The sequence below is a fragment of the Egretta garzetta genome, unplaced genomic scaffold (assembly GCF_000687185.1).
Source record: "Egretta garzetta isolate BGI_Z169 unplaced genomic scaffold, ASM68718v1 scaffold91, whole genome shotgun sequence".
NCBI lineage: Eukaryota > Metazoa > Chordata > Aves > Pelecaniformes > Ardeidae > Egretta > Egretta garzetta.
The window spans coordinates 2338455-2349748 of NW_009258661.1; the positions used below are offsets into that span (position 1 = coordinate 2338455).

The 11294-nt window shown below is 48.3% G+C and overlaps 1 protein-coding gene across 1 annotated transcript in view; it reads left to right on the forward strand.

The window, feature by feature from the left end:
- Positions 1–11294, forward strand: part of CADPS (calcium dependent secretion activator) — a 194372-nt gene that overhangs the window by 58730 nt on the left and 124348 nt on the right. The window contains exon 6 of the mRNA XM_035903800.1: positions 2003–2124. Within this exon, the coding sequence (XP_035759693.1) occupies positions 2003–2124 (122 nt within the window). The remainder of the gene's footprint in view (positions 1–2002; positions 2125–11294) is intronic.

The following is an 11294-nucleotide window of genomic DNA, read 5'->3' on the forward strand; positions in this document are numbered from 1 at the left end:
TGCATCATTAACTGACCTCTTCATGTGGCTCGTTACTGAGTGTAGCCTGGTAACCCTGAGCCCGTATTGTCCCCCAAACCAGCACAATAACGCAACACCATAAACGTCAGCGTGTTTAATTCTTGCCAGTTAGGGCTGTCACTGTATTTCCCTGCAAGCCTGGCTTCCTCTTCGGAGAATTGTTAAAAATTGCTGGGGTTTGAATGCACCCAACAGATTGGCTTGCAGTTTGTGTGGAAATACTGCACTTTGCTGGCTTGCTCTTTGCTTTGGGTTGCGCGCTGGCTTTCCGCTCAGCGCTTTGTCAAGCAGTTTGTCTGTACAGCCCAGGGGAAGGCAGGGCTCTGCAGGGACCTGCCGCTACCCTGACACAGGCTGTCTCGGTCCTGGAAGCAGCATCGCTGCAGTAGCTGCTTTCAGCCAACTCCGCTGTTCTGTGCAAACATATTTGCGGTCTAGGCGAGACGTTTACTCCAAGCGGTCATCAGCACACCCGTGCAGAATTGCTGTTGTCTGTCAGTGCGTGGGTTTATGTTACATTGTCAAAACAACTACCAGGGTGGGGTCAAAAATGTAGGATGCAGAGAAATCAGAAAATTCTATTTTTGTGTGGTTTCCTGTTTATTTCTTTTCCTAAGGGGTTTCTTGTTATATATATCGTGCCAATGCAGAACTTAACAATGCTAGTTGTCCACTACCAGAGTTTAACTCATTAGGTGCCTGAAACCATCTTCATAATACTCAGTTCGGTCTTATTTAAAAATAGGGCTATGAACCCAGAGACACTGCCTTCAAGAGCAGCATCAAATAAAGCCTGACTTCTAAGCGTTCCCATACGGAGGAATAGGGAACTATCACAAAGCAGTAGACCTCTCTGTTGGAAAAGCCTGTGCAGCACGTATAGCCGTGCATGAAGGGACTCGCCCTTACAATGGGATGTCTCAAACGCTTGGCTCCAGCTGAACCCCATCCAGCGGGAAGCAGGAGTTCAGTGAAGCACTGACTTCAGGAGCTGGCAGGTCTGTGCACGGCTCTGTGCACAAAACTCCTGCTGCAAGAGAGCTTTTGCCGAAAATGTGTGCTTGTCAGAGGGTCTGTGGAGCTCCCTGTGCCAGGGAGGGATCTGCAGTGCAAGGGCAGATCAGAAGACCTGAGGAGAGGAATTTTCAACCCTTGTGTATACGCTTCATAGGCAGCTGCAGCAGAACACAAACAGAAACTCTCCCAGTGTTTCTTCTAGAAATGTTTAAGGTATGTGGTTAACAGGATTAATCAGCTTTAAAGAAAAAAAAAAGGTAATTACCTGCAAGAAACTTAGATGGTGATTTCTTAATAAGAAAGACTTTCTATCAGGGTCTGTAGTGACAGGAGAAGGGGCAACAGTTTTAAACTGAAAGAGGGTAGGTTTAGATTCAATCAAGGAAGAAATGTTTAAGATGAGGGTGGTGAGGCACTGGAACAGGTTGCCCAGAGAAGTTGTGGATGCCTCATCCCTGGAATTGTTCAAGGTCAGGTTGGATGGGGCTCTGAGCAACCAGATCTAGTGAAAGATGTCCCTGCCCTTGGCCAACCCTCGTTGGACTAGATGATCTTCAAAGGTCAAACCCAAACCATTCTATGATTAATCTTGAAAACAGGCTTTTGGTACAAGCTGAGTAGCTGTATGCTTTTTTTCTGGATTTCACATATTAAGGCATTTTTGGGTCGGGCAGGACCATGTCCATGAGGCCCATCTCTTGAAACTTGGTGCAACCCTGGGCACCCAAGGGATTCAGCTAGCCTATGTGCAGCCAGGGGGAGATCTTCCAGTATCCATACAGACCTCGCTGGCTGCCACGGTCCCTGCTCAGCCTGGGCAGTGCCACCGTCCCTGCCCACCTGCCACCAGGAGCATCCAGGAGCGTGTGGAGGATGCCAGCGCTGGCTGACCCCGCGGGTCAGCAGCCAGAGCGAGACCCAAAGGAGACTGCTCCTCTTACACTGCTTTTTCTTTGCCCCGCAGGTTGTCATCATGGAGGTGCAGGGTCTGAAGTCGCTGGCCCCCAACCGCATTGTGTACTGCACCATGGAAGTTGAAGGCGGGGAGAAACTGCAGACTGACCAGGCTGAAGCCTCAAAGCCAACGTAAGTCTTGCTTTGCCTTTTGCTCTCTCCACCGCGCTCTCCTCTGTCCCATCTCTACACTGCTGAGCCTCTGCAAACAGCTCTGGCTCCTGCATGGTGAGGACAGAGCGGACTCTGAGAAGCAGAGGAGAAACGTGGCCTTCCGTGTATGCAGAGCGTCATCCTGCGACTAAGAATGGCACATAAGCCCTGACTGAGGAAAAAAAAAAAGTGTTAATAACAGGCTTACGTCTCTTGTAGCCATAGAGACATAAATTTGTGCCTATACGTAAGTACTTTGCTAAATAGGGATGGAGTTAAGCATGTACTTAGATAAATACTTGTCTGAGTGTCCATCTGAACTGGTGCCATCAGGTGTGGGTACATCAGCTCATCCTCACTTGTCAGGGTTTCAGCGGTGCTATGAGAAAGGGAAACAGCTGGCGGGGACGTGCCCCACCAGCCACAGCCAGAGGTGGAAGAGAGGAGCTGGGGAAAGCTTCAAGTCACTCAGTTAAAGCTTTATCTTAGGCCACTCTGCCCTGGTCCAGTTCAAGGGCAGAGGCTTGTTCTGTCGTCTTTGACCTAGTCCCCAAATCCCCAGCCTTGGCGCCATACTTGGCTTTTTTGTCTTCCCCAGATGTTGTTATAAGCCTGCTATTAGTGATTCGCCTTTGTTAATTTGGAAGGAGAAAACAATGAATAGCTTATTTCCTTTCTGATTTGTGGGATTAGTTAACTTGAAACACTATCTGTGTGGATTTGAGATAGTTTTCCTCTGGTTCACTGCAGAGATTTCACACTTAAATTAAATTCTCAGTGTGCCTCCTCACAGTGGAGAATTGCCAAGGTGATACGAAGCCTCCTCCAGCGGTGGGGAGCAGTGCAGGAGGGGATGCTGTTGGGATATTCCCTCTCTGTTCCCATATCCCATTCCCTCCAAGTGACCGGTCTCTGGTGGCATTTCACCAGGAGCTTACCAAGCTCGTGGAAGGAAAGCCAAGAACACCCAGGACGTTACATGTGAGTGCACAGGCACGGCAGGCAAATAGCTTGAGGGCAGGCGATGCAGGCAGGAGGAGAGCAGAGCCGAAGGCAGGCTGCCTTCCCTGGGTGGCTGTCCTTCCGCAGAGGCACAGAAACTGCTGATGCCTTGCACCCTGCGCACTACTGGAAGAGCAGGAATCTGCAGTAAGCGGTTTAAAAACAATGTTCCCAATCAGGGAAAGTGCTGCAGCCTGGCTTACTTTTCAAAACGCTTTGAAATCTGCTTCAGAGAAGGAAGTAGGAGAGCTGTGCTTGGAAGAAAATTTCCATAAGAACCTGCAGTTGTCACTATTTTAGGTATTGTTGTTGCTTCAGTAGAGAAGGTTGGACTCTATTTAGGGGAAATTACTACTACCCATACTGAAAAGCACGCTTCTGGGTTACATGTGCTTGTTTAGCTTGGTCTGTTCACCCCACTTCTGCTCAAAGGGTCTGTCCTTCCTTACACAAACCTTCTTGCTGTCAGTCATAGGACTGTTCATACAAGTGTTGTTTTGAAAATAAGGGCTGCAGGAGTGAGCTCTTTAATTGAGTGGGTCTTTTTATCATAATGAAATGTACAGCGTCTGGGCATGAAGCCATCAGCCCTCAGGAAAATGCAGCCAATGCTGAATGCTGCGGTGTGATACGAGTTATGCAAGTCCATCACACTCATCCTCTCTCTGCACTGGCTTCCTGTAGAGGTGCAAGTCAGGCTGGAAGTCTCCTGGTTTGCTCCATCACTTGGGCTGATACCTATGGAAAATCTTTAGGAGGGGAGTAGGTTTGACAGTTGCATTCCTTGAGGGTCCTGGGACTTTTTGCTTCTAAGACCGAAGACATCACCTAAGCCAAGGCTCCAGAATTACCTTCCACAGAAACCAGAGACCATCAGAGAAAGATTGTCCTTTTTTCTTCTCTGCATTAGAAGTGCTGCTTTCACCTTGCTTCACCTCCCAGACACAACAGCCCAGGCAGGAAAAAACAAAGCCCTATGACAGCAATTTACTGCACTTACATTCTCCTCTTCAGAAGAGAAGGAGAGAATGCACCAGAGGTGACGTGTTCGTCATGTTGCTTAATACAAGACCTGAAGGTCCTCGGGTGCTCCGGTGGTGAGGGCAGTGGTAGAAACAGCTCAGAATGATCTTTGGTGCATTTCTGAGCTCTGCTGCCTTGCAGACAAAAGATCCGTGGTCAGCCAGAACAGCCTTCTGGAGTGGCTCTTTAGAGGTGGTGACACTCTCACCGAGGTCCTTCACACCGTGCTTGCTTGTGTACTTTTTATCATAAGCAAAACACTCATTGAAGAAGGAACTAGATCAACAGAAAAGCATGTTGGACTGCTCTCCAGGGGAGCTCGCTCGCTCCCCCGGCGTCCCAGGCGTTGTGTGCTTTGGCAGGGGATGCTGCCTGGCCTGGGGGTGAGGAGCACGCTGCAGGGATTTTGAACCTCAGCGCTATGAAAGTGTAAATACCAAAGTAGGTTATCCTGGTACATCCCCAAACTCGGAATTTCTATCTCAGAGGCTCAAAAAACCAGAAACACAAGTTAAGCACCTGTACTCAGAAGATGCGGTGAATACAGTTCTGGAAACAGGCAGTGTTTTCTCAGATTAAATTGTAACTCTTCAAACTGCCTGAAATTCAGTTTTACCATCATGTAGAGGCTCTACAGACTACAAAAGACTGAATTTCTCATACACACCAGAGCAGCGGCTGCTCTTCAGCTTGATGCCGTGCCAGGGGTGCTAACCTGGGCTCTGCACCCCTAGTAGAAAACCACAATTTCCCAGCCAGGGAAGGAGTTCCAAAAGCACTGGGCAAGGTCTGTGAGGGATTCACCTTTGGTTTTTCCTGGTGCAAAACCAGCAGGTTTGCGAATAAGATATTTGAAAGCATCTTAGTGACTTTGGAGCTTGAATCCTGTTTGTAGATCTTGAAAGAGGCAGGGTAGCAGGGAGGTTAGCAGCCACATGTACCAAGCTATCAGGTGAGTCGTGTGCGAGGAGTGTGGCTCTCGGGACAGCAGTAAATACTGGTCTTCTATTTCTTCTCAGGCTCTATATTGGATTCCTGACATTCTAAGCCCAATCCCTTCATGTGAGGATTATCTGCCTCAGCGCGGGTACAGAGGATGGCACAATACTAGAGAAAGCCAGACCTAAAATAGCAAGGGTTATTTCAGATCAAGCTTGCAGTGTATTATTAGTAGTGCTTTTAATAAGTCATGTAAGGAAAAGCCTTTGTATTATGCCCTAACACTCAGATGCCTCTACAAAATATCCCAAATCCCAGTGTGAGTGGGATTTTTCTGCTTTTCATGCTGGAATTGTATTCTTGCAGATCTTTGAGGGTTTTATACCACTCCTCTTCCCTGTGCCTTGTCCTGCTCTCTGCCCCCTGCAAAGCACGGAGCGAGGTGGCTCTGCACGTTTCGACTGCCCTTCCAGGAGCTGTGTTAGTAACGCTGCTCTTTGCACGGCCTGAGAACAAGGTTGCCGAGGGATCTGGGAATAGCACAAAAGGTCCAGCCACAACACCCCTCTCCTACACTCTCTAAAGAGGCTGCTGGATCTATTTAAGCAGTGACCTGTCCTTGTAGCAGTGCTCATGGGCTGTACCAGTGATTCATATCGTCTTCTTCTGATGTGAGCGCAGAACCAAAGATAAACAAGGAGACCCAAACAACAGCAAGATCCTATGTGCCTTGTAAATAAATGCTGTATATTCACCTGGACGGATTTCAGCATGCAGATAAGTCTCATTCTCCCCTGGCTCACAACAGGGAGAATCAGGTGCATTGAACTCAGCTGAACCATTTGGGTTAAAAGCAGTAAATAACCAGTTGGGGGTGAATCTGTCCAACCTGTCTGGGTGTTTTGCCATGCCCAAGAAGGGATGGAGATGTGGGCTGCTCCTCCGACTCTGGAAGTGCCTTCATTTGGAGGTTAAATATCCCTCCTTCCAGAGTAGCCTCCCCAGGTTTGCTGGAGAGTGTGCAAGAGTTGTGCAGTAGCTCAGAGTATAAGAAGTGAGGGTGGTGCTTATTATTTTTGAAAGAGAAGAGATCACTCTTTATTGCCTGGGTTTTCTTCCCCTGCAATTTTCTTAAGCATGTGCTTTAGGGCAGCGCTGGAGAGAGGACACTCAACGGGTCTCACCTGACTCAGTGTCATTTCTTATGTTGTTTGTTGTGACCAAGAGCTTGGGCCTCATGCCCTGTCATAGAATCATAGAATGTTTTGGATTGGAAGGGACCCCTAGAGGTCATCTAGTCCAACCCCCCTGCAGGGAGCAGGGACACCTTTAACCAGATCAGGTTGCTCAGAGCCCCGTCCAACCTGGCCTTGAATGTTTCCAGGGATGGGGAATGTTTCCAGAAATTCGCTCTTGATAAGTAATGTCTTTGGTAAACTTTTAAATTTCTCCGTCTTCCATTCCCTTAGCCACCACCCTTTTATCTTTGTGCTTGCTCCTGATGCTGCTCCCTCATTTGCTTTCAAGGTGCTCTGACGGCTCAGCTGCTTATCTCTGCTGCGACAGGCTGCCCTTGTTTGGATCCCTACACCAAACCCCCAAGCTTATCGCTCAACTAGGGTCTTCATTTCAAATTGGTGTGCCACATCCAGCAGAGCCCTCTGCCTGACCGTGAAGAGGGACAGGGATGCCACAGCATCCTTCCTCGGCACCATTCAGTGACCGTTTCCTTTTGGGAGATGGGCACTGAGCAGCAAAGGGAGAAACCCTGTGGGAAGGGAGGCTGGCAAGCAAGGATGCCCTCTCTCTCTTTGCAGAAGGGGAAAATCTGGTCTTTTCATTCAGGAATCCCCTGCCTCAGGCCCCGGAGTTTGAAGTGATGCTCAGTGGCTTTGCCCAGAGTAGGAGCATGATAAAGGGTATTTTGTTGCAGTCAGTGTTTTGCTGTCACAGTTCGTTGGGAGATGTGAACGCTTCCCCATGGTAAGATGAGAAAGGTCCTTTCAAGATGTATACATTACAAATCAGCATTCCGTATGCTGTAGAACAAATTTAACTCCACCAAACTGACGGGTTTTATACTGATGCGAGTGAGAGCAGAACTTAGCCCATAATTCATGTTGTGTATCCCTTGGTACAGCTGGTGGTGCCGTGCCTGGTAGGTCTCTTCCAGACACGCGTGGATCTGCAGTCCAGGAGGCTGGCCACCGCTCTCGGCATCGCCGTCCTGGCTGCTGTGGCAGCCCTGCGGGCGCTGCAGATGGGCAGGAGAATCAGCCGCCTTAGACTTCCCAGCATCGGTGGGTGCTCAGAGCCCGTGCTACACTCAGTGCTGTTCCTGTGTTGCAGAGGTATCGCACCATGGCAAAGCTCAGCCAGAAGACCTGCATGGCTACACGGGTTTAGGCCATCATTCATATTTAGGTTTGCATTCCTAACTAAGCCCAGTGTAAGCAAAATTCATTATGCTGGGTAAAAAACAAAGCAAAAGGGAATTATAGGAGATAGATGCTTTTTTTGCATTTTATTTTTCTCCTCCCTCTTCAGTTGGCTTCAGCATTAAATATGTCTTAATTACCCAGACTGATTGGCTTGCCTTTTACAGCTGCTTGATTTCATTTCAGAGCTGTGCAGATGTTTACAGCTCTTTTTCCTTAGGAAACCTCCAGCAGCCTTATGAAAGTGTCAAAGCAGGTGACTGAGCCCTGGCTACAGCTAACATCAAACACTGTCACTTCTGCAATACAGCCCTCATCCCTGGGGTGAGGGTCTGAGCAGAGGGTCAGCGTGCCCCAAGGCATCTGCTGGGGAAATGTCCTCCAGGAGAGATCTTCAGCTTTGCTCTCTGCTCTGAGCCCATGATGCTGCTGGGCTAAGAGGTGACAATGACAGGGACAGGAACTTCAGTTCAGGTGCTTTTAGCCCCTTTGTCTAGGGCTGAAGGGTGCAAAGTGGTGTCCAAATCCCCTACACGGGATTTCTTCACTTACAGCTATTTAGCATGCCTAGGAGCCAGTTTTCCAACGAGACTGTGCACAGCTTTGCACGTGAAGGGTTCTGCTCTTAGTTCAGTTTGACCTGCTCTTCAAATCCCTTTTTGTGCATGGGATAGTATTTCCATAACGCTCCTGAGATTTATGCTGTGACATTCCCATTTCTGAAAGTGGAGGTTGTGGACAAGTCATTAAGCACAGCAAAAAATGCACTAAAATGTTATTACCCAGGTGCAAGCGCGTGATCTATTATGGGAAGTCTTCATGCAAGCAGTTTAGTGGCCTTTTTAATTAGAAATTCAGAACCTTTTCTGATGCTTCCTCATAGCTGCTCTGCAGGAGTGGTTCTATAAAAAAATCTGCTTGAGATTAAGCAGCTGAGTTTTTCCCCAGAATAAAGGCAAGAGCCCACAGGGATTCCCTTACCCTGGGTATCACTCGGACAGCCACGCTGCCATGGTGCAGCCCCCTGGACAGCAGTGCAATAGTCTGCTGGGACTGCAGGTGGTGATCCCAGGGATGGTCCTACTCCCAAAGGTCTCACGTGCGGTCCCTCCTCTCTCCTCATCTGTAAATGTTACACTAGAAGCTGTGTTGACGAAGAATGAAGGCTTGTTTCTATAGGCTTAGCTCTTGTAGCCGGGTTCTCTGGTATCAAGTAAGTGCAAGCTCTGGCTGTTTTCCGTGACCTGTAGAACATACATAGCATCTTTCACAGATGAATGGCTCTCTTTTCTTGCCAGCTGTCTAATTTCTTGAGTGTTCCTATGCACTTGGGAATTATGTATTCCTGTGATAGCGCATACATTCAAATTTAAGTATTCCAGAAGGTGTGATGATGCCCAAGGCGATTTTCATTGACACCCGTCTGCTTCATCACTCCTATGCATGAAACCTTAAGATGGGATAGTAAAGACCGAAAGGACATTGAAATGAGACTGAGATCCGGTGATCTGAAATAACGCTAAATTAAGAGGAAGGCTGCAAAACACAAGTTCTGGGATACATTCAGTTGTCTTGTTTAATGCTCGTGGTTGGTGTTTTGAAAAAAATTAAGCCATGCCTTGTTGCAAGTTCTGCACGTCACTGCTGAGGGAATGGCGGGGGTTGAGACTTGTGAAAAGTGCCCAGTTGTTGGTTTATTTATTAAGTGCTGTGTACATGTAGTGCACATTCTTATTTAATGAGGGGCACTGCTATTGCTGGTTGCAGAGCAGCATAGAGAGATAGAGAGCGTGCTTTAAAGAATTGGTACTGTGCCTGCTCTTGCCTGGACAGAGCCCTGGAAGAGGGGAAACGTTTAATGGGAAGGCCAACCTTGACAGTGATTTCTCAACATTTTAGTTGTCCTTTCTGTGAAGTGAAGGTAGAGAGGCTTGTTGCCTTTGTGAATGTGCTTGGTCTCCCAATGAGCAGCAGCACTATGTGTGAAAGCATTTAAAGGGAGCTATGTGCTGTTGTCACTACATGGGCAAAGGGGACAAGGTGTGCTTGTGGAGAGAGGAGCTTGAGACTGTCGCCAGAGTGCAGACACAGCAGCGTTTTCTTGAACCCCTTCCAGAGGAACTCCAAGGCGTTTCAGATTGAAAAACTCCATGAAAGGCAGGACACAGCACACAGGAGTGTCTTGCCTGGCTCACTGGTCTTATAAACCTTTGCCAAAAGGCCATGTAGGCCAATAAAGGTGAGAGCATCTGTAGCAACTCCCGCTCTGTGGCTTAGGGGAGATGAGAAGGGAGATCCCAGCAGCTGCGGGATCCATCAGGATGTGGGAAGGGGGCTCACCAGCCCCGATGGCTGCTGAAGGAAGGATGAAGTCCTGCAAGTCAGGGATTGCCAAGCCCTGTGGTCATTGTCAGGCCAGAGACGCAAAATGCATGTCCAGGGACAGATCTCCCATGGGAATGAAGGACATGGTGTTAGCGTATTTGCTCTAGCTCTTCTCTGTGGCTGGGTGTCCCTGGGCCAGTGGCTGGCTCAGTCCTTACTTTGGGTTTCCTATCTATGAAACTAGGGCAATGCTTCTATTTCACAGCAGAGAGAATGCTCGTGACCGAGGTGGCTGGGCGGGCATCGTCTGATGTGAATGGAAGTGCCCACCCGTCCCCACTGACCCAGGAGATGCCAGGATGACTTTGCTTCTAGCCATCAGAAGTTAGACAAGCCCCGTCCCAAGTGTCTGGCTGGATCTGGGCTTCCTGTCCTCCTGGGTCCTGGCTTAGAAGAATATAGGACAGCAAAAATGTGAGTGGTGGCACAACAAGAGACGGTCTCACACCTCTTGTTCCTCTCTTTAGCTGATTTTGGAAGGGTACCTTGTGCCATTTTCTGCTCTGTTTACATTTAGGAAATATTTCACTGCTCTCCTTTACTGAATTTTGTAGAGGAGGATCTAAACTATGTTGGCACAAAACCAGTGACCTGTGTTTTAAGGCAGAGGATTTCTGCCTCATTTTCCATGGTCTGTGCTTGTGAGACACCCAGTTTCTGTAAAGCTGGCAGTGCACAGCCTTAGTAAGCCTAAATCATAACCAAGCCTTAACTAGCTGCAGTCCTTTGCAGTTGTGTTTTCTTCCAGGGTGGTAGGATTTGATAGAAGTGATTAACCACGTCTGCGATTGTTCTGTGAAATGAGCAGCTCTGTGGCTGGTTCAGCGGAGCATCTTTGGCCAAAGGAAACTTTGATTAGCACGTGCGTGCCGTTGCAGTCAATTCTACTAGAAGTGGTCACAACCACAGACAGCAAATGCACGCAGACCTATTCCATGAATGAAACTTTTAACTCGTGCTGTACCCAAAGCCGATATACTGATAAAGCACATACAGTAGGCAGCCCTTGTAAAAGCAATTATTCTTTCAGTTCACACCTCCCAGTAAAAGGTTGCTGGGCTTACATTTCCATCTCCTCCTGCTGAGCTTTTCTCCTCTAATTGTAATATCGTCGTATTAAGCAAAAGCGCAGGGCATTTGAAAAGCAGTCATCATTTAAATCATGCTACTTATTTTCCCTGTTAATACCTGAAAGATTGTGGTGAATAACGTTGCCATAAATTCTCATCCAAACCAGCCGCCGGATTTCTGCAGTAAATCACAGCCTGGGGTGAAGCAGGCTGGGAGGGGAGTGTGGTCCTGGGCACAGGAGGTGAGGCTGGGCTGGGTACACCATGGCAGGGGGACATCTCTGGGGCAGGA